Source organism: Enhydra lutris, unplaced genomic scaffold (assembly GCF_002288905.1).
Source record: "Enhydra lutris kenyoni isolate GAN:26980312 unplaced genomic scaffold, ASM228890v2 scaffoldscaffold62, whole genome shotgun sequence".
NCBI classification, from domain to species: Eukaryota; Metazoa; Chordata; class Mammalia; order Carnivora; family Mustelidae; genus Enhydra; species Enhydra lutris.
The window spans coordinates 7,143,358-7,167,883 of record NW_019154146.1 but is presented as its reverse complement, the minus strand read 5'-3'; the positions used below and the strand labels follow the sequence as shown (position 1 = coordinate 7,167,883).

General features: G+C 41.6%; 1 protein-coding gene across 1 annotated transcript in view; it reads right to left on the bottom strand.

Moving 5' to 3' along the window:
- The window catches only part of LOC111158711 (parkin RBR E3 ubiquitin protein ligase), a 1,042,614-nt gene that overhangs the window by 161,757 nt on the left and 856,331 nt on the right, over positions 1–24,526 (bottom strand). The window contains exon 8 of the mRNA XM_022520930.1: positions 19,739–19,888. Coding sequence (XP_022376638.1) covers positions 19,739–19,888 — 150 coding nt within the window. The remainder of the gene's footprint in view (positions 1–19,738; positions 19,889–24,526) is intronic.

Here is a 24,526-nt window from a genome sequence, read left to right as displayed (position 1 = left end):
AGCCTGGTTTTGAGTAATAAAACATCTAAACCTCCATATTTGAGCTAAATACGATCTCTTATTTACATAACGGGGGCAATTCAGCCTCAGTGAGGTTACTTTGAAAGAGTCTGTTCTGTAAGTCATCATCTGCAAAACATTTTCCAAACCAAGACACATTTATGAAAATTCTCATCTCCAGCCAGAACTCTGCAAGTGTTGAATATCCTTTCTTATATCTGTCACACATGGGAAGTGGTGATTTAATTGCTCACATTCTGATAACGAAGGGAAAGATCATTTGATAATAATTAATGCCAATTCTCCTGGGACCATTTCCATGAACATGGAGTGTCAACAAAATAATATAGGAACATTAACTTGTTTCTTAGAGCAGGGAAAGCTTATTAAATATATTTTAAGAACACAAGAGCAGCAAAGAACATTTTATGTAAGAAGACTTCTTTAAAACGTTTCTCCAGTTCACACACATTTCTTAGTGAGTTTTGACTGAGCGTGAGTTTCTTGCCATCCCTCAAATTAACACTGGCAAGCTCCTCCCGAGAAGTGCTCCCGGACAGCAGGGGAAAGAGTGCGCATGCTCTCTGCGTCTTGCGGTCACGGCCCCAAATATAGGTGGTAATTTAGAAATTTTCTGAAGATGCACATTCTTGGTTCAGTGGAAAAGTATGATTCCTCGCCCAGACCTACCCACAACTGTCCAGGGAAACACATCCTCCCTCCCGTGGGACTGTATCATAGTCCATACCAGATGCCCTGGTTTGCACATCACACACCTGGAAGACGGCTCTTTTGATCTTTCTTAAGTCCCCTCCCGAGACCAGCAGGGGTTGAACAATCTCAGTTTGTCCATAATAAGACGTCAAAGTCCTCTTACTTCTTTGCAGAAAAAAAAAGACTCTTACATTGCTCTTCTTCAAAGAGCAAACCAATTCCTCGAGAGCTTCGACTATTACCTTCCTACCGATAACTCTCAAATCTTCAAAATGACCCTAATACATCAACTTTCAATTTCATGTTTCCAGCTACCTGCAGGATATGTTATCACTTCAGATGGAACATAGCACTCATCACCATTTGATACACTGTTTCTTTTACCTGAATGTAAGTTCTGTAGGTGACACTATCTGCCCTGGCCTTAGAAAGGATCCTGCAAACCCCGAGCTGGGCGTGCGGAGGGACTCCTCGTGCTCACACATTCTAATGAAGCGGTGATGGAAGAAATCAACTGTATGAGCCTGAAAGGGCCCCCAGAGAGGGAGTCCTGTAAGACCACTGATAAAAGGAGGAACCTGGTGGAATCAAAAATAGGTACCAAAGGAGAGGATTTTGCACTTGTTTCCGGCTGGGGGGTGTGCACGGGAAGCTTGGGGCACTGCGGGTCTGTGTCTCCCCACCAGACTTGGAGCGTATCACCTGACTATTAAATCATGCGACCGCCAGTGACTTTGCCTCACCTCTTGCCCAGACAGCAGCACTCCCTGGAGGAAAGCCTGGGATGAGACAGAGCTGCGACCTCCCGTGGGGTCCCAGGTGAGCCCGCGGGGGCTCAGAGCAACCAGGGCAGGCAACTACCTCGTTTGCTCCCACCAGCCTCATGCTCTACACCAGAGGAAGCCCACCTAGCGAGGCGTGGAGGGGGGTCCAGCGGAAGGAGCAGCTGCGAGTTGCTGGGGGAGTGCGCCCCACGCCAGCGCAGGTCTGGGGATGCCGACCTGCGGCCAGTGCCTGGTGTCACAGAGAGCCACTTTGTGTTGCTGTGGGAAGCTGGAAAGAGACTTCGCCAAGGGCAGAGGAGGAGTCTTAGGGGAGCGTGCAGACAGTGGAAAAGCTCGCAGGCAGAAACCCAAGCCTAGGGAGACCTTCTGTTGTCAGGTTTAGCCAAGGCCAGGAAGGGGGGAGAATGGGAACTGATGGGAAAGCCAGAAGTGCTTTCTGTGACGCTTCTGTTCCTGGTGCCTGGTGCCCCTGGGAGCTGGAGGGGAGGGTGGCACCTGGCACCCTGGCAGGGGGAGGTGTCTACCTGCCCAGCTCAAGAGACTTGGGAAACAAGAGGAAAATCCAGGCTCCTGCCAGCTCCGAGGTGCAGGTGACTGGACACCCACCCACTCACGCTTCCTGCCTGCCCCCTCTTGTACAACAGCACTCACCCCTGGGGAGAGGCTGGGTCCCAGGAAACTGGAACTTCTAAACCCAAATAGCAGACTTGCTGGTACATGACCTGTGTCCTGTTTTGCAGGCTTAGGAAACTGAGCAGCTCAGGGATGAGAAAAAGGGTAAGACTGGAAAAGAACAGCTTTAAGAAATGTTCTGGAACTTTTACAGTGTGTCCTACTTTTAGGAGTAAGTAAAAGTCTTTGTAACCAATCAAGAGATCTAGAAAGTACACCAAGGGAATGAAATAGATTCCAGAAGTTTTTACTAAAGAATGGGTTTTGGTAAGAATGTCTAAAGAGTTTCACTTTTTAGGAAGAGTATGACTCTTCCTTCTGGTATGAATGTGGTGTGGTTTGTATGTGTGTGTGTGTATGTGTGTGATGGTGTGTGGTTTGCGTGTGGTATGATGTATGTGTGGAGTGAGTGTAGTATGGTCTGTGTGGTGTGTGTGTGGCTGTGTGTCATGTGAGTGTGGTGTGTGTGTGGTGTGAGTGTGGTATGGTATAATATGTGTGCTGTGTATGTGTGATTTGGGTTTGTGTGTGCGAGGTGTGCTGTCTGCTCAGGCAATAGTTCCAGGATGGACCATGGTTCCCAATATCCTAATGTCAAATGGTTTTGAGACATTTAAAATATCTAGGATTGTCATAAATCAGTTTGTGCTTCTTACTTTTGAATAGCTTTGTTTAGGAAAACTCGCTCTTCCCAAACAGAAAGTCATGGGGATCAGAGAAGGGAGACGTTCACGTGGCGATGTGCTTGCAATCCCATGTCAAAGCTCTCCAGCTCCCAAAGCTTAGAAAGCATCGCGCGACACGTCTTTCACTTTCTCCTGATAACTGGGTGTGCGGATGCGGAGAGAGCCACACATAGAGGGGGGCTGGCACAGTTCACCCGCGCCACCTGCCATTCCTCAAATACTACTGAAACTTCTACAATTACCAGTTGGAGATGTTTTTGCTTGAGGGACTTTTAAATAGGAAGTCCTCTTACATATTTTATGTGGTTGGACACCATCGTAGGTGTTGAGGTAACAAAGAGGGGTAGTTAATCTTGAAGACTCTTAAATAGCAAGCCCTTATTTTTATTTACTTCTTATTATTTTTAAAGATTTTATTTATGTATTTAGGAGAGAGAGAGAGAGAGAGAGAGAGAGAGAGAGGGCATGGGGTGGGCGGGGAGGGCCAGAGGGAGAAGGAGAGAGAGAATCTCAAGCTGACTCCACGCTGAGCTTGGAGTCCAACGTGGGGCTCGATCTCACGACACTGAGATCTTAATCTGAGCTGAAACCAAGACTCAGGTTCTTGACCAACTGCACCATCCAGGCGTCCCAGCACTTATTGTTAGATAAAAGAATAACAGGCAGTAAATTGTATAGCATAATAAAGATAGGTCAGTAAACATTACATAGTGTATACTGAATCACTATTGCACATTATCTTTTAAACATTACACAGGACGTGGTTGTGAATTCCATCAATTCCTAAGTGACCTCCAAACTACAAGAGGGATCTCAACCTTCCACAGCCTTAAAGGCATCAACCTGAAGTGAAATTAATGTTGCAAAACTAGAATCCCTAAAATGTCTGAAAAACTTGTATAAAAAAAAAAAAACAAAAAGAGGGGCGCCTGGGTGGCTCAGTGGGTTAAAGCCTCTGCCTTCGGATCAGGTCATGATCCCAGGGTCCTGGGATCGAGCCCCGCATCGGGCTCTCTGCTCAGCAGGGAGCCTGCTTCCTCCTCTCTCTCTCTCAGCCTGCCTCTCTGCCTACTTGTGATCTGTCAAATAAATAAATAAAAAATCTAAAAAAAAAAAAAAGAGAGTTGGGGCGCCTGGGTGGCTCAGTGGGTTAAGCCGCTGCCTTCAGCTCAGGTCATGATCTCAGGGTCCTGGGATCGAGCCCCGCATCGGGCTCTCTGCTCAGCAGGGAGCCTGCTTCCTCCTCTCTCTCTGCCTGCCTCTCTGCCTGCTTATGATCTCTCTCTAAAAAAAAAAAAAAAAAAAAAAATAAAAAAAAAAAAAAAAAAAAGAGAGAGAGAGAGATGAATGGTAATCTGTGTTTTGCAAGCTTGTGAGGAGGGTTATACTAATTGAAGATAATATCAGTCAAACGGCCCTAGAAGCGTTGGGTGGACTGAGCTACTGCCTTGGCCGCCCACAGAAGCAAGCCCTAACCAAAGCCAGAGCCCCTGGACCAAAACCAGAGAGACCAATTCAGGCAGCTCACCACCCACAGCCAATGGGCTTCCCCAAACAAGGCAACTGTTCGAGATGCAGCTAATCAAATGACCACCTTACTTTGCTTCCAAGCCTCCTGCATAAAAACACTCCCAGCCCCTGCCAGCATCAGCTTCTGATCACTTTTAGCGTGGTGCCACCTGGTTCGAACCCAGGTATCCTCCAGTAAACTCTTGGGGAAAAAAAAATAATGTGCCTCAGTTTACCTTTTAACAGTGACTTCGTTAATCTCCCTTTCCATCCATACTCCACACTGGCACTGAATTTCTTTTCCAGAAGCTCTGGTCATGTTTCCTCTCCCAGGTCTGAGGAGAAAGTCCCGAATCCTACACATGGCCCATGAGAGCCTGATGAGCCTCGCCCTTCACCGGTCACTTGCTCCTTACTCCCTGCTCCAGTTTTGGGAGTCCCCATCTTCTGGGCCTTCCCCCTGGTGCGGAGTCTGATGCCCAGACTACTTCCAGTACCTGCTAGGTGACATTTCTTCATCCTTCCAGGCCCTTAATGAAGCTCCCACCTTTGATAGTGCAGAACCTTCTCCTCTCATTGGATAACTCAATGTCCAGCTATGTATACATGCTGGAAACCCCTGCTGGACACAGAAGATATGCAAATGAATAGATGCAGCCCTACTCACCCCACCAGGGGCCCAGCATGAACTGGGGTAAGCGGTTAGCAAACAAGCAATGTGGCAAGTGTTAAAACGAACTCTTCAGGTGATGCGGGAGTTGCAGAAGCATGCCCTTAATGCTTCCAATTTTCCGCCGCACATCATTTGCCATGATTCTGTACTGTCGTATGGGTATGCTGTTCTGTGCACGCGTGTCTTGTGTTCTCATTGGCTTACGTGCTCCCGGAGCAGGGCGCTGTGTCATTCTGTCCAGGTGCCCGCAGTGCCCAGCACAGCGTCACATATGTAGTGGCCGGTCCTTTAATGCCTTTGAATACCCAAATGATTTTCCCTTCCAAGTATTACTGACTCATTTTAAATAGAAGGAAGGATCTATTGAATATTTTTCTCCCCCATGAATGTTTCTTATTAGAATAGCTCAGTTGCTGAAAACAGCATGATTTCTAGTGATTGCAGTAGAAGAAGAAAAGCTGAAACTCCTAGGACCACTGCTGCAAATGTCAATCAGATGCTGATACTATTCCAAGTGCTAGGTGAGGTCTCGTATTCCCTTTTTAACTCCAAAGGCTTTAATCAATGGTATGTGTGGTTCTACATGGTTAAGCAGTATATTTGTATGGAAGACTAGAACAAAAAGATCAGTGGGTGAAAACTTCAGTTTAACCAGGGAATTTTCCAGAATGGTACCTCTACGCTCAGTGTGTGGTAATAGTGAACACACTCTATTTATCTGCATAAATTCAGAGTTATTGTGGCAACACCGTCTAATTTCAGGGGTTGAAAGCCATTTTATGGGTATTATTGAGAGATGGAGGCCTAATTTTCATGCCTCTGAATGGAGAAAGTTAAAGACATGTATTGTTTAAAGAAAAGATCACAAAGCAAGCACTCAGTCCTGTCAGAAATAAAAAGGAAGTAGCGCTATGCTCAGATTTTTTTTTTTTTTCTGCATGAAAATGCAAAACTCTGAGAATGAGTACAGGAGGATGGTGTTGGGTGAGGATGACAGGATGGGGAGGACTTACGGCAGATGTGGGAGAGACTAACCTCTACCTCCCACTATCCATTTGCCCTTTCCTGTCTCATAATAATGTGGCTGGACACATGACACCCACTGCCTTTGGGGCTGGCCACGTGGCCACAGAACTAGTTCCTCCCCTGGAGGAATGAGCCGCGTGCCACTTCTGGGTCTGGCTCTGAGGACTGGAATGTTCTCCTCTTCCCTGACTCTTTGGCACCACCTATGAGGGCAACTAAGTACTTTGTGGGGGCAGAGCCACTATCTGGGCTTGAGATTTTTATTAGAGAGAAAGCAACTTCCATCTAGTGAAGCCACTGCTCTTTTGGCTCTGGGTCCCAAACCATGGAACTGATGGCTGAATAATATAAGGGAGTGCATGACAATCCATTTAACCTGAAGGAATGAGAAGAAATGTTTTATTGCTGATTTCAGATACTATGGACACACAAAAATATTATGGGATATGATCTGAAGGATATAATGTTTACTACTATAGAAAGACCTTATCAGGTACCATTTACTGTTGTTATCTGCCCAAAGTTCTTAGTGAATGAATGTCTTTGGTCATTTTTAAGATAATGCCCATGTACAGTGAGAAGATTTGGGCTAGAAAAACAGAGAGCCCATTCAGTGGACTTAAATAGAAAGGAAATGTATTTTCTCCCATAACACATGGCCCAATGACAGAGAGGCTTTTGAACTACTTAGCTGAGTAGCACAGTCAAGAGCAGAAAGACCTGATTTCTCCCCAAACCATGAGGAGGAAGGGTCACGGCAATAGCAGGCCCATGTTAGGTGACTCAGGATTTTCTACCGACTTGGATATGAGATCACCTCCCGAAGGGGAGGCTACTTGAAGAAAAGTCAGTGTTCTGTTAGCAAGAACAAGAGAGAGAACGGATGTCAGGAGGGAAACCTCGCTGTCCACTACAACCTGTCTGCACACGCAGATTCCAACCATGACCTTCCAGGAGTTTGCCCCCACTGGCTGGTGGCCAGGCGCTCGGGGGTTGTCTCCATGGGCGAGCAGTCTTGTTTGTGGAGGGAAGGTAAACAGCCTGTCGAGCAAGCATCTTGCCGATTCCTTTCTTCTTTTCTAGGGGTAATTAGTGTTCATTGCCCATTTATGGTTATATATCAATAGCATTTACAATGGTGCTCAGAATATTGAAGGCCTGCCTGGCCGGGTTTTATCTCCATCATGCTTATTATTGGACTGCAATGGCCTTCTGAGATGGCACTCAAATAATCTTTGGTTTCTTTAGAACAACAAACTAAAACTATGCACAGCAATGTGGCCTCCAAACAACCAATTTCCAGACGTTTCAAAAATCTGTTACGTTCATAATGGGAAGCAGTTTTTATCCAGCTCGATAGGGGAAGTACAGGTCTGACAAAGATCTTATCTCCTTAATCCTGTCCTTCTAGTTCACCTTTTCTTACTGATCAAGCAGCTCCTGCACTTTTCAATAATACAGTATCAGCTACTACAACAGTCAGGCCAGGCTATGTCTTCCAGAAAAGCAGTCTTCCAGAAGCTTCCTTTGATGTGCATTTACTTATTCCCAAATAGCAACCGTCTCTTGAATATAGTTCTGCTTCCCACTCCCTCCTTAGGTGGAAAATGATTTACCTGAATCATCTATAAAGGGGGTGGACAAGTAAATGGTTGATTTCTCTCCTAGGAGGCACCCATTCCAAGCACTTCCTGTTCTTGAAACATCTGGCAAGTGCACTTCCATCCTATTCCTGCAAAAGACTAATTTATAACTTGACAGGACTCCGTATCTCTTCTTTTCTCACTTCCTCCAAATACCTGGGCAGGGCCAATTTGCAGGCTGGACTATGTGAAGAGCTGGAAGTTCATAGAGAGAAGAGGAAGTAACAGATCCTGTCTCCGGGCATCTGCTCAAGAATTCTTTAGGCAGAGGTGACATTCCGTAAGTGGAGTGGGTTCTTTCTGGGGAATAAGCCACAGGAATAACTAATTCAGACTTCCTTTGAATTATGGACCTGTCGGGTTAACACTGATACCTTGAGAGGAGCAGGGGAAAATAAAAGAAATCACTCGACATTAAATTCCCAACTGTCACCACATGCTGGACCATAACCAACAAGGCTTTGAGAGTAAGAATGTATGTCAGGAACAATATTGTTTCTTTCTAAAATAGAGTGATGAGTGGTGCGGATGGGGTTAGAAACAGGCATTCTGGGCCTGCTCCTACAGAAAGGAGGAAGAAAATTGCTTTCCTTTTGGAAGTAAGCGCAGTAATAGGTCCAGTTGATGGATCACTTCCTAGAGTGCATCCGATGCTGTTATCTCCCTCTGAAAGGATTCCTTCTTGTTTTTATCCTTCTTCTGACCCTGGTTCAGGAAGATGGGCAGATGCGCAAAGCTTTTATGTTCGGCCTATGCCTTATCCATGGGCTTAAGTCTTACTCATTTTTTTCCTTCTCCTTGAAAAAAAAGCCCTTAAATAAAATCAGCATGAAATGAATCTTATATTCTGGTCACAATATGAACTTTTAAATGGACGGATGGACGAAAGCCCGTGTAGCAGGCCTGGGTAGCTCTGTGAGATATATTTCCTATGGGCCTCCAATCTGTGGAGAAGGTGGGAGTCAAGAACATGCTGGACCAGGTCAGATTTACCTGGGGGAACCCTTCAAGATTCTCTCCTTGGGCTTTGTTCATTCTGCACCGGAGAGGCATAGGATAGTGAGAACCGTGCCTGGCAGAATCCTCGGGCCCACTGGATGCAAAAGCAGGGAAAGAGGAAGGCTGGGATCCAGGGAACACTTAGCTTATGGATCCGTTTAGACCCTTGGGGACCACTGACAATACCAGTGACTTGTCTTTACCCGGGAAAGGCCCTGTTCCCTCGCAGGAGCTTTCAGAGAACCAATGTAGTAATTCATAGACATAGCCTTTCCAGTGGATGTGTGACCAGTGGTGACAGAGACATTACTCTAGTTCTAAGTGCCTGTCTCGTTTGGGCCACATTGTACTCTGTGCTGATATTAAGGAAAAGAGGTATAAACAAAAATAGGAAGATACACAAAAAATGAGAAAACGGCTATAAGAATTTAATTTCTAGAATACAGATATGTGCAAGGTGCCACCAGAAAATATTTTCCTATAATTTAGGAACTACTTCAACTATTTTAAAGCTCCACAAAAATTAAAATTCACTTATTTGCATGACTGCTCAATGCATTCGCCAACATGTTTCATAGAACTTATTTTGAGAACATAAATTAAATTTTCGAGCAGACTTCAACTTCCATTTTTCTTAAATATGTCATTCAACTAAATCAGTGTGACAGGAGAGTGTGTTCTACACAAATTAATGCCTGAAAGGTGCCAAACTGGACCACCTGCATCTCTAGTTCCTTCGCGTGAGTGGTAGCAAGGGTTCACAATTTGGTTTTTCTGCCCTTGATCTCTGCGGATGGAAGCCGCATTTCTCCCTCCCTAGGCTAAGCCCAAAGAAACACTGTGTCTGAAACGCTGTCAAATTCTACCTAATTCAGTTATTGATTACATTGCTTTTACTTTTAACAAATAACATTACTACCTTTTTTTAAAATATGTTTAAAAAACAAAGAAGTAATTCATAGACAAAGAAATCCTTCATGTTATAAAAAGTTAACAGTAATATATCTACATGTTTAGAAACTTCAAACATTATAGAAAGTTATAAACTAAAAACAAAAGCCTCCTTCCCTGTATCTCTACTTTGTCTATCCAAAGGCAACCACTCTTAATGGTTTTTCTAATTCTTTTCAGAAAATAACTTTGTATATTTATGAGCACTGAGCACCTTTTTCTTGCTCTTTTCACTCAATTCTACAAATTAAAAATGGTTCCATATAAACACACAGATTGACCTTATTCTTTTTTAATAGGATATTATGTTTGATTATATAGATATGTCAAAAATATATTTAGCCACTGTGATATTTATTACCGAAAATCTGCTTGTTTCCACATTTTTGTCTATGACAAAACAGTGCTACAAGAAATATCTTCCACAGATATCTTGACGAATGTTTGTGATTATGTCCATATGGTCATCTCTAGTAGGTTTACTGCTCACGCACATCACTGTGACACCCAGAGGAGCAGGGGCTGGGACGCTGCCACCCAAGTTAGGACAGAACACTTTGATCTGCAAGGATGATTCTGTGATAGTGATGAAACACTGTAGGTACGAGTGTAGGCGAAACAATTTTACTTTATTCGAGGCAAACTGGTTTTAAGCACTGGAAAAACCTGGGTATGGCCCTCACTTAAGCGGACACTTGTCAGGTCTCTAGATGTCCTTACCTTCAACCGGCATCTGAAGACACATAAAGAGTCGGTGCCACAAGGAGGACTCCAGGAACGCCCAGAGCAACCGAATGAGATACATCAGTCCCTTTGGGGTTCTGTACCAAGTACACATAGATGTGATGTAAAGGGCTGGGCCTCATGGGGCAGGAGGAGAAGATTTAATGTTAAATCACATTTTTTTTGGGGGGGAGCCATTTTTAATGAAATGACGGAATGATAGCAACTGGAAGTGACTCTAGGACCCTTATTACTTATGAGTGATATTCTTATTACTTACTTGAAGTCAGAGAGCCTGCCTGGTTTTTGTTCCGGGGGAGGAAGGGCTACTCCAGCTGCACACATTTCAAAACAAAACGAGAGGAACAAAATGTGGTGTATCCATACCAAGGAACATGAGTCATCAACATAGAGGAAGGAGACGTGACACCTGCCAACGCTTGGAGGAGCCACGAAAGCTTTACGCTAAGTGAAGTGAGCCAGACACAAAAGGACAAACATTCTGATTCCACTCACTGTGAACTATCTAGAACAGGTGGATCCGTCGAGATAGAAAGCAAATTAGAGATTACCAGTGACTCTGGTATATATATTAAGGAGTCTAGAGTTTCTGTTTGGGGTGATGAAAAGTTCTGGAAATCGACAGAGGTGATGGTTACACAACATTACGAGTGTACTTAATGCCACTGAATTGTATGCTCGCAAATGGTTATATATGGCAAATTTTATGTTATTATATATTTTACCACAATAAAAATTAGTATTAAAAAAAGGTAAAATGAAAGAACAAAGAACACTGCTTTGATGATTATAACCACATAATTCTGGTAAATGTCACCATGAAAGTTGAAGTGAGAACCAGAAAGTGTAACAAAGCAACTGGAATGAACAATATTAGATCCCCGAGGCTGTTCTTTAAAGGCAGCATGAAGGAAAATCAAGAAACCCAGTGCACAGGGAAGAATGATGGCAGCCAGGCCCTAGATCAGGATATCAGAGGAACTAGCTTGTGCAGGGACTGCTGTCCAGGAGAACCCATAAAGAGGAAGGAGCTGGAGGCAAATCAGAAGGAGGAGGACATCAGGTGTCTCTCTGAGGCTTCTACCACCAGATGACAGAAGCCTGAGAAATAGCGGGGGTAAAAAATAATTAGTAAAATGAGGTGAAGCATAACTCTTTGTCCCCAAGATCTACTGATGGCCTCTGGGAAGGCCTTGGGAGAGAGGCTGACCATGCAGAAGGCCAGGGAGGGGAATTCCATCCCGCCACCTTGTGAGAGTGGCCCAAGTCCCGCATCATCATGATTGCTCTTGTCAGTGTGCTAAAGCCATTTCTGGCTGTGCAGAAAAGGAGAACAAAACCCCAAGCCCCACAGTTCCTTTGTCATCACCATATTGTCCTATACAGTTAATGTTTTATGAGATTGACATATGTTAACATCTACTATGTGAAAATAGTTTATTTACTATAGTATCACTTATTCTATGAAGTTTAAAAATCTTCGTGTCTACTGAATAGGAATCATTGAAGATAGTGGTCACCCACAATCATAACATTTCCTCCTCTCTTCTCCATGGATCTTATACCCATAGAATTATATACCAATAGCTACTTAAGAAAACAAAAAAGATTTCACTATAAAAATATGCAGTGTCAAAAATACATCCACAACAAATATGGTATACAATTAAAAAAAAAATTACGCTTTGTTAGTTCTCTCCAAAGAGGACTATGTCGTAGCTCTAAGGGTCTTCCCCTTTGGTCTCATTAGCTCATGTGACTGTGGTATGTTTGCTACTCAGCACGTCCATTTAAAAAATAAAGCAAATGCTTTCATCCCCAAATTGTTCCATGAAACACCTATCCTTTAAAATGCACCACACAAAACAAAGTTCTTGTGCTAAAGAGCTTAGGAAATGCTGCTTGTGGTATTCTACCTGTTCAGGCAAAATGCATGTTTGCATACTGAAAGCTTTAAGTCCTAAGGAAAGAAATCCCTCTGTTTAACCTAGCTTAACATGTGTTTCCAAGCTGTTTAATGTTGGACCTCTGCCCAGCCTCTCTGCCTCCACTCCAACTTTCCTCCTAGTCACATCCCCTGGAACCTGATGAACGAGCCTCACTTTAGAAAATGCTGTTCTACATTTTTGTACTTAGGACATTCCTTTAATTCCGGGAAATATTTTTCTTCTTAACCAGAATGGAAGAAGTCAAAGTGTTTTTACCTGAGACACAGGAAATTTCTGTTTGCAAAAGCGACTCTTTGGATGATATTCTAGTCTTTCTCTAGACTGATGCTGTCCGTTAGAACTTTCTGGGGTGATGATGATACCAGGCTCTATCTGCATAGTCTAGTCCAGCAGCAGGAAGCCACATGTGGCTGTTGAACACTTGAAATGTGGCTAATGTGACTGAGAAAAAAAATGTTAAATTTTATTCAATTTTAATTTAAATAGCCATTTTTGGCTAGTGGCTACCAGACTGGACAGCAGAGCCCTAGACTGAGGTGAGAGCAGGACTGAAAGAAATGCATAGAAACTATATTATCTTTAGGAGAAGTCTGTTTTCTAGAATGTTCTGAACTCTCCAGTAGCTGGTAGAGCTAAAGAAGGCTTCTCCATTCCATTTGCCACAAAATTGATTTCCTAATGTTATTTGATGAGATGGAGCTTACCACTTTGAAAGAGTATAATTATTCCAGATTTCCCTTTATTTTAACCAAAAAAAAAAAAAAAAAAAAAAAAAAAGCTAAAGACCCATGGAGTGGTCAATGCTCTGTGTTCGATTAGAAAATATGTATTTCTATTTCAAACAAAAGAGTACTTTCTAGGAAGATTTGCCTACTGATAAATGTTTTTCAGAGAAATGGTATAGAGAACTTGTTTGTACATTTGTGAACAATTTCTTTAATTAAAATAAATACTCTCCAAAACTTTCTATCTTTGCAGTCCAAGCTGTCTCTCACAGAGAAAGTCTAGCAACACTTGTTTCCAATCTGCACATGAGCCAATCTTAGAGTTTAAATTAGATTTTTGGACACATGTCAAATAAACACGGAATGCATATTTTTGACATTTCATAACATTAACTTTCTTTTAAAAAATACTTTTCGATAAAGAACATCTTGTATATAAAAGAATAATATGTCAACAAGATATGATTCCATTCTCCATGGGCCAGGTGGTTGAGGCAAGTGAGGTACGATCACAGCTGGCACTTCATGGTTATAAACTCACATTTAGGTACAAAGAAAAATACCTGGCCTTTCTGGTGTCTCCTTGAAAGCATCACAATATAAACCATGTATATTTGGAGTCTAGATTTTACTGTCTAGACTTCTTTTTAAAAAGGGAGACCACAATATAGTTTTCAAAATTCTTCACATAATTTAATTAAATTAGGTATTTTTATAAAATTAAACTATCTTTAAAGAATAGGAAAGTAACCATTTTATTTTTCCTTTTATTGTTAAATATCAACCATCTGCTTGCTTTTTATTTCTGGGCTCCATGTATTGAAAAAAAGATGCCCCGTCTATTAATTAAGTTGTTCTTATTATGTTAACTATATCATACTTAAAGAGTCAATCCAACGAGAAAATCTAATAAGTGTAAATATCTATGACCCCAACATGGGGTCATAGATAGAGCAGCCATGACCTACTTGACCAAGTAGATCAACCGTTAACCAAAATAAAGAATCATACTGACAATAATACATTAATAGTAGGAGACCTCAACACCCCACCCTCAGCAATGAATCATCTAAGCAGAAGATCAACAAAGAAACAAGAACTTTGAATGACACACTGGACCAGATGGACTTCGTAGATATATACAGAACATTCCACCCTAAAACAACAGAATACTCATTCTTCTCAAGTGCACACAGAACTTTCTCCAGAATAGAACTCATACTGGGTCATAAATCAGGTCTCGACTGATAACAAAAGACTGAGATTATTACCTGCATGTTATCAGACCATGAAACTGAACTCAATCACAGGAAAAAAGTCTGGAAGGAATTCAAACACTCGGAAGTTAAAGAGCATCCTGCTAAAGAATGATTGGGTCAAGCAGGAAATTAAAGAACTTAAACAATTCAGGGAAACCAATGAGAATGAAAACACACTGGTCCAAAATCTATGGGATACTGCAAAGGTGGTCCTAAGTGGGAAATACAGAGCCATCCAAGCTTCTCTCAAAAAAGATAATTCCCAAACGCACAAGCTAAACTTACACCTAAAGGAGATGGAGAGAAAAAAGCAAATAAAACCTAAACCAAGTAGGAGAAGAGAAAAAATGAAGATTAGAGCAGAGATTGGTGAAATAGAAACCAGAAAAACAGTAGAACAGATCAACGAAACTAGAAGCTGGTTCTCTGAAAGAATTAGTAATATCGATAAACCTCTGACCAGACTCATCCAAAAGAGAAGAGAAAGGACCCAAATTAATAAAATCATGAATGAAAGGGGAGAGATCACGACTAACACCATGGAAACAGAAACAATTATTAGAAATTATTATCAGCAACTATATGACAAGAAATTAACTTAGGTTTTTTAACTCAACATCTGATCTTTGAGTGGAAGACTAGGTATCTCCATTTACTTTCATTCACTCCTTTCCTATGTAAGAACTGAAAATGAGGCTTGAACCCTGACCTAAGTAAAATCCACTACTGTCAGAGAATAGTTCAAAATCACTACTTTCAACAAAAATTTCTTTGCACATACCAGCTCGGACCCCACACTTGCATAGATCCAGATTTTGATTTGATGGAGCCCTTCCATCTTTAAGTCCTACAATCCTTGAGGCCCTCTTTAAGGAAAATGCACAAAGACAACTAGGTAAAAACAAGAGGTCTGTGCAAGAAGGGAGCCCAAGATGAATGCTTCATTCGCACCTTGAGAGATCTGCCTCAGCAACACGGCGCTCTCTCTTAAAGGAAGGAGTGCCTACCAGGCGCCTGAAGAAATTCTATCTTATTTCCTTAACAAATGGTCAGTAATATGATCTTTTTAAAATCTTTTTTCCCCAGTTGTCATCTTATCCCTGGATTTCTAATTTAAAACAGAAAACTCATCTAATTCCTAGTATTATCCTAGATAAGAAATTCTCTCTCAGACATATAATATCCCAAAACAACCCCAAATAAGATAATGATGTTTTATTTATGGAAAACTCACAAAGTTTGATTGCCTTAGCTTTCTGTATTCCCAGGTCAGTGAGTATTAATGTATTCCATATTTTGTTGCTGTTTTCCAGTATTAAACATGTCAACATTTTACATTGGAGTCATAAAAGTTAGTGAGATAGTTCTGATGAATAACAATAAGCCAGAGTAAAGAATAATGCATAACATGAATTCCTTAGGAAATCAATTAATATTTTTATAAGCAGTAGTAAAAATTTGATCAAGGTTAGCAGTGAGTGAGGTCAGCCTATTTGATCCCCAAATATATTCTTTGTTGAGTTCCATCAATTAATGTAAAAATATTCTGTGCTGTGTCAAAACTGAAATCTCAGTGCCCCTAAGACCAAGACATTTTATATATCAGGACGTACAAAATTCTAGTTTGGCTGCATAGCCTTTGACAGGGTACATAAACTGTGATTCTTGAAGTACTTCTTGGTTCCTAATTGACTTTTTTGTGGATCCCTGAACTTAGTCTATTTTGTTCTGAATTATGTATTTTGTGTGCAAGTAAAACACTGTATATTGTGAATTTCTTGATGAGGTTCTTGCAAGCAACTCTAATACCAGGGTAAATAATGATTAATATTTGAAAATAAAAGTGCTAGTATATTCATATTACTTCTACATAGTTTTCATCCATCCATCCGTCCATCCATCCATCCATCCATCCATCCATCCATTTAATCAATGTTGAACTCCAAATACATGGATTTATTGAGGACAATAATGTCAAGATTAAGGATGGGAACATAAAGGCATGAAACAAGTGTAACACTTCAACTTGAATCCTGGTATATGGGACTTAAGCTCAAACAATTCTTTATAATGGTAATAAATTTGCTGGAACCATCACACATCTATCAGGCCTTTCTGAGATGGACTGACATTATTATCATTTAAATAGAAATCCTTGTCCGCATGTATTAGCTAATGTGCACTGCTCTCCAGGTAACAGTTAAGTGTAAGGATACAGTAGAGTGAAGAATCAGGTAATCTGATTTTCTGATGGACGGCACTATATGTTTGAATAAGAGAGTCATAAATACTAACCAAAGCACCTATTTTAAGAAGCCAAAGATAATAAAAATACTGAAATCTGTTTCTTTAGATGCAAACCACATACAACAGGAATCACGGGTATATGAAGGACCATCTAAGTGTGTTGTGGTGAGCTGACTGACAGGAAGACAACACATGCAGCTGTGGCTCAGCTCTGAGAATGGGTGTCCATGGGCACATTACAATGTACTTCTAAGGCCTAGTTTGATAACATCAAGCATTTCTTGGTTACCTAGAAAATAAGAGTTGCACTTTTTGAATCTGTTGGTAGTTGAGAAAAAATTAGCACAGGTAGACTCACAGATATCTTACTTTAAACCTGTAAACTACAACCTAGGAAGCACCGGGGATAGTAAGATCTAGAGTGTTTTCATATCTGAGACTCTATGATTCTTCCATAGCTTTGTTGTCAGTGACTTTCCTTGAATACCGTGTAGGGTGAGGTGCTTACTACTTCCCGAGGCCGCCCATTTTACTGTTGGTTGTCCATGGTGTAAGGGCGATTGTTAAGCAGAGAGTCATCATTCTCGAACTTCTACTTATTGGGTCCTGTTCTCTCTGAACAACATGAACTAATCATGATTTCTACCACACAGTGACTTTCCATTACCACCCTTGAATCCAGAAAAGATTGGCAGCTTACGAGAATGAACAAATCATGGCAGAACTATATACATCAGAAAAAGGGAAAGAAAAAAAAGGAAAAGAGAGCTTCCAAATCTGTTGTAATAATGGTCCACTTATATGCGACGGCTAATACACAAATGTGGCTCTCGGTTACTAACCAGTCTCAGAGGGACACTTTATTACTTGTACAATTTACAGTGCCCTCAAGGACAACATTCCTCAGAACAAGCATAAGTGCTCCTGTTGCAAAGGTCAGCATGGAAGAGCCACCATGTTATCTCATAGAAAAGTCCATTGGGATGTTCTGAACCGCAAGCATCAAATTTCCTGTATAATGACCACAATGAAAATGAATGACAGTCTGTCAAGGGACTATGTGGGAGAAGCAATTCTTTGAATGGCTAAAATAGTGACGCCTAGATACATAATTCCCTGCTGTAGATCTGGCTTGATCATACGAATGAGCCGTTTTGGAAATGGATCTTCCAGCCCCAGTCAAGCCTTCAGATAACTGAAGCAACCCTGCTCGACTGTGGCGTCATGAGACCCCAAGCCAGAGCCAGAGCTACCCAGTTAAGATACTTATGGACTCCTGATGCCCATTCTGTGGGATAATGTTTAATGGACTAAATGGTTAAAATTTGGGGTGATTTGTTATGCAGTAATAGAGATGTAATATACAAACTGACAAGCCTACCCCCCAAAACAACAAAACCGGATAAATAAAAATAAAATAAAACCCATCACTTTGAATTTCAAAAGGACAAAAAAACATCTGGAAGACAGGTCTCCTCATTTAGGTAAGGTTTGCCCCCAAACTCTTCAACCCTAAGGTATGAAAGCAATTCAATTCACTCCCAAAGTAATTTTCCATGACCTGGAGCTTAAATGTGTATGTAACTTACTTACAATGTCACACTGAATGAGAAAAAGGAAGACACAGCTGTTCAAAACTTAAAATTACATAAAACCCTCAAACTTCTTGAAAGCAAGGTAAACAACGGAATGCAGAAGATGGGCCAAAGAAACTCTTTTCCTCATAGAGAAAGTTAAGACCTTAAAATCCAACTTTTGAGAATGGAACAACAGTTGGCAATTAGCAGGCAGAAGCATACAATTTAGTCATTAGTTAAAAACTGTTATAACTCATTTTAAAAGAAAGCATTCCCCAGCATTCTGATCTCCCAGAATTTGGCAGTTGGCTCAGGCCACACACAATCGGTGCAGATTACACGGTACGTGATGAAGATCTGGCTGGAAAGTGTAGGTTGACTTCTGTGATTCCTAAAGCGAGCACACGTGACTTGTTCCCATTCTAATGCCATCATGATTATTAATCCAGAGGCATTTTTCTCTGAGTAGGCATCACAGTATCTCATGGCTTTTCCACGTCTACTTCCTCTACTTTATGGCTCAGCCCAGGGCTTTGCAACCCCACAGATGGCTTTACTGAGGACAACAGACACCAACCTCTGCAAAGGTGACTTAGAGCTCTCACCCCAGCATAAGCCTCTGCCAATAGCACTCCTTCTACAAAGCTCCTCATGAAGTTGCAATTTTAAAAGAAATGTTTTCCCATCAAAATTCAATAGCATTTTATAGGCACATATACTTTCTTCCTTTTCGGGCCTGCATGGAATCTAATATCAGGATTATTAGCCATTTGTCACTTCAACCTATAATTTAGCAAGACTTTTTGTGTTTGAGTTATGCTTCCCTCACACCTCCCCTGTCAGCTTGCAGCCATAGATTCATTCAAGAAACCATCTGGGTCATACTGGTTGACCTTGTAAAACAAACATTTTCCATGTTTCTTATTCTGCTTCCCTAAGAGGCACCATTAGTTTTGCTCCTCTCTATGCAAAATGATTTTTATGACACAATAACATTTCAAGTTTTCCATATTAATCTTCATTTTATTTCTTGAAATACTTAGGCAAACAATTCCGCTAAGACATCACTGATGGGAAATTCCTTTTCTCCTTTACTCTGTCTCCTTAAAGCCAACTCTAAAAAAGTAATAAATGTTTTCTCTGAATCAGCTGAGCACTGGAAAAAAAATGTTTAAAAGTCTGGCCTAGTAATTCACAACGTCTTAGAGAAAACACGGTGACAATGAAAGCAGAAACTCTTAGTAGGACCTTCTCCTCCCCATCAATGAATATATATGTGCATATCTGGGATCCTGTATCAGAATTTAAAAGTCTATTTTCTTTTCTTTTTTAAGGATGTTATTTTTAAGTAATCTCTACACCCAATGTGGGGCTCAGACATACAACTGCGAGGTCAAGAGTCGCATACTCTTCTGACAGAGCCAGCCAGGCACCCCTAAAGGTCTGTTTTGTTAAACATCAGTTCGAAGGTGTCTGAGTGCAAAGGGAAAGTGACAATAAAACAAATATATCATCATTGCCAATTTGCTAAAAGGAAACACACAAACAATGAACACCCAAAGGTGTAGGTGGTACTTACCCCACAGCCCAGGCCGCTGCCCCCTTCACAAGTGACCTTCCTCATGCCCGGCTCAGGAAGCAGCCCTGCTCCACAGCCAGGGCTAGGGCACAGCACTCCCCCCATCTGTAGCACACACTCTTCAGCACCATATTGCTGGTACCGGTTGTACTGTTAAAAAAACAAAAAACAAAAACCAAAAACGACATGAGTTTTTAAAAGTCCTAATACTAAGGATTTTAACATTTTAACATTTTAGCCAAAATGTTAATGGTTGGTGGTGTGTGGATTTTCTTGTTCACGTGTTTTGGTAAAGAAAGGGAATGGGTGGGTGGATGAGGTATGATCCAACATAAAGAAAGCCTTCCCAACTGCAATTGGCAAAACAGATAACTCTGTATTTTTAGGAAACTGGCCCTAAATTTCCCTCCCCACTCCCAAAGTTTGTTCTTTTAATATTACTACCATCAACTGCATTTAATAGTCTTTTTTTAAAAAATATTTTATTTATTTATTTGACAGAGAGAGAGAGAGAGAGAGAGATCACAAGTAGGCAGAGAGGCAGGCAGAGAGAGAGGGGGGAAGCAGGCTCCCTGTTGAGCAGAGAGCCCCATTCGGGGCTCGATCCCAGAACCCTGAGATCATGACCTGAGCCGAAGGCAGAGGCTTAACCCACTGAGGCACCCAGGTGCCCCATGCATTTAATAGTCTTAATTCGCACAAATTTTAGGAAATACAGCTATATTTTAAGTTATGGACACAGAATGCATCATTATCAAGCTCATCAAGTAGTAATTTTCATGTCTCTCTTCAGGAGTCTATGGGCTTTTAAAACCATTTTGAAAATAGGTCTGATATTCCATCCTGTGCTAACTGTGGGCAGCCCAAATGATATCTAAGTATGTCTGAGCAATACTGAGCACATTCAGCTTGAAGAAGAAGGGATTCTTTCCCTTTCATTATTATTCTCTTACTTACAGCATGTTTCTTTCTTACGCTGTTGCAGGGCTCAACGCCCTCCCTGGTTTCCCCAGCCTGCAAAATCGAACTAGACAGGGCAGTGTCCAGAGTCTTCCTGTTGCAGCCCTGTTATTGTTCTCCTCGTGTTATCTGATCATATTTGCTTCTAAACTCAGATCAAATCAAGTGAATTTGCTCAACTGTGAATTATTTTATGCACCATTCGGTGACCATCTACTATGTATGTGTCAGACCCTACTGTGGGTTCACTGCTGGGGATACAGCAGTGAACAAAACAGACACCTCTGCTCTTGTCCCCATGCCTCTAACAATAAATGCTGAAAGGTTATATTTCAGTGGAAAGAGAATAAAAACCAGAGAAGAAGCAGAGTTTGGAGACAATGGGGACTATAATTTTGAAGAGGTGATTAGGGGATAGGGATGCCTTAGGAAGAGGGTACATGGAAGCAAACATCTAAGGGAGATTAGAAAAGCAAACCATGTGGCTACCTGTGGGAATGGGCTTTCAGGTCAAGGACAGAGCAGCACCAAGAAGTGGAAGTCAGAATGCACTTGGTGCTCTGAGATACAGCAGAGGCCAGTGTGGCTGAGTGACAGCAGACAGGGAAACGGCAGAAGATGTGTCAGAGTTCTTGGGGGTCTGGGGTGTGTAGGTCCCGGAAGGCCACTAGCAGAAGTCTGGCTGCTATTCTGAGAGACATGGGAACCACGGGAGACTTTGGAGCTGTGGGGTGACATCATTTGACTAATCTTTTAAAGACAGCCATCTGGCTGAAATATTCAGAATTGACTCTCACGGGCAAAGATGGAAGGAGGAAGCAGAGGAGCCGCAGGAGGTTTTCAGCAACCCACATGCGAGACGGCGATGGCCTGAACCAGCAAGCGAGAGGTGGGGGTGGGGGGGGGCAGCTGGATATATTCTGAAGGCAGAAATGGCAAACGTTTTTAGGCAAATTGGATACATGGCATGAGAAAAAAAAAAGCATGAACGTAATGTTTCCGTCTGAGAAGACAGAAGGACAGATAGACACACACACACACACAGAGAGAGAGAAAGTAAGAGACAGAGAATGAACTACAGAGAGATGGGAAGACATAAGAAAAGTGGGTGTGTCTGCATATGTGTGAGTGTGCACGAGCATGTGTATGTGTAGGTTGGGAGTTGGGAAAAGGAGTCGTGATTTCTACTGTGCTCGCCTGCAGTTTGACGAACTGCTGCACGGTAAGATGCCGCGCACCTAACTGAACACGAGTTTGGAGTTCAGGAGAAAGAATGGGTTGGAGATACAAATTTTGAAATCATACGTGCATGGAAGGCTGGGAGGAAAAGGGTTAGCATCAGACCTCCCATGTATTTTCTCAGGAAAGAAAGAAAGATGACTTGGTCAAATCCTTTTGCAAACATGCTAATGGCGCATCCATACAATGGCATTTACCCGAAAAGACTTCTTAACTGTGGGATACATTAAGCAGGAAATGCTTCCGTGGTGAATGATTCCTCGAGTGATGAATGATGAGACAGTTTATATAATTGAGAGATTTCTCAATGTTAATGTTAATGATCATTCGATGAACTTCTAAGACCTCATTTATTAAGTCTGGCCTAGAGTACACAACGTAAGATGCTGAGAAATGACCCAGGACCATGCGAAACGACCCGCCCTTCTCTGTGCTTTGTGTGCGCCTCATTATTACCTGCATCCTTGAAGTTATTAGTAAAGCTTGACACAAGGCTACATCTATGATTCCTGTGAGTCTGATTTGACAATCCAACTCTGTGTTATCTCAGTAGTCATGAGGCTGGCTGAGACTATCTAACCTTTGTAGAGGAGAAGAGAAGGAGCCAGAAAAGGGGACTGAGAAGAAGCAGCGTATGAGGCAGGTGGAAAATGAAAAGGATATAGGTGTCCTGGAAGCCAAGGGAACAAAATTCTTCAAGGAGGGTGTAATGATATGTCTCAAGAGGTGCACAGAAGACAATTACTGAAAATTGGTTGGGGTTGGAAATGCAGATGTCACTGTGATCTTGACAAGAGCCATTTCAGGGGAGTCATGGAGCCAAAAACCTTAGCGGAGTCAAATGGAATAAAGACGGAATTGGAGGAAAGGAATTTTAAGAGCTGAGAATGGGTCCTTCTTCCAGTAGGAGTCTGGCTGAAAAGGAGAACAGAAGCAGGGGCTAGCAGCTGAAAGGGGCAGTGGGACTAAAAGGATTTTTTGAAACTGGAAAAATGATAAGCTTGTATGTTGAAGGGAATGATGGGAAGAGAGGAGAGAGTTGATGATGTCATCTAGGAAACAAGCTCTGTCTTTGGGTAGGTGGAGGAGTGGGATCCCAAGGCTGAGTAGAATGGTTGGCGTGAGAGGGAAAGCTGCCATCCTTAGCAAAGGAAGGAAGGAAGAGTATCTGGGCCTAGGTTCAGAGAGATAAAGGAAGTGTTGGAAAATTGAGAAGAGAAGAAACGTGTCAATGATCAGGGGAGAGGGAATGGAAGGAGGGAGCTAGTATTATTGCAACCCATTTGTGGGCAGAGGTTATGAACTGAAAGAAAAATTAGTCGTAGAATTTTATGTTTTTCTCCAACACCTGGCTGCAAAATACAGAGTAGGCAGGAAATTGGATTTAAGCCAGGTGGGAATTTGGTCAGACTTACATAAGAGACCAAGACACTCTTTAGTCCCTTCCAACACCTATGTGCATCCCTTCATGCAACTGTGAATGAACTCAATAAATATGTATCAAACCCCTCTGAGGTGCTCAGCTTGGTGCTGTACCACTGGATTGTTCAACCTTCATGCCTTGGCCTATCCAAAATGGGTACAAAGTTTTAGTTTTCAAGATGAGTAAGTTCTGGAGATCTAATGTACAAAATGGTAATATAGTGAATAATATAATACACTTGAAATTTGCTAAGAAGGTAGGTATTTCAGAACTACAAGGCTTTTATTTAACATTTGCTATTTCACATCTGCATCTCCCTTCTTCTACGTTGCTTCTTAAGAGCACAGAGGATGATGGAAGAAAAAAATATTTCACACTAGCTCATTTGCTTGATCTCACACATATACAAAGATATTAGAATAACACTATCAATATCATTATGAATATGATTGCTAAAAACCTCACGTATTTTCACAGGCTATACCATTTCTTCTGTCAAATTTTTCTAATAACTAGACTGCATCTATATTGTTGAAACATATGGCCATTCTATATTATGCTTTTTTTTTCTTAATTTTCATGTTATCTTGGGTCTAAACACACACACACACACACACACACACACACACACACACCCCTCATGTTCACCACCAGTCCTTATGTTGACGTCTCTCCACTAATTCTGGTTGTCAGAAGTGCATTCTCCAGTAAATTCCTCAGAAGGAGTGCATTGGGAAAATACTCACTTACATATGGGTGACAGTTCCCTTGGGGCCTTTATTCTTGAAAATAAGTTTGGCTGGATATAAAGTTATGGGCTCACAGTTTTTCCCCCTTGAGCACCTTTACTGTCTCATTCCATGTGCTTCTGGTGTAAGGAGTTATGGACAAGCCTGATGACAATCTGTTCTCTTTTTTTCCCTTTACAAATTGAATTGATAATCTTTTTACCCAGATGCCCAAAGGATTTTTTTTTTTTTTTTTTTTTTTTTTTTAGAAACTGGTAGTTTTGTTAGACTATATCTTGATGCTGATCATTATTTGATCAATGTCCATGATTTAAGGAGGCTGTATTGAATTTAATTTTCAGCATTTGCTCTATTTCCTTGCTTCAATGTGTTTCTTACAGGATTTCTAGTATATATATATTGGATCTTCTTTACTCA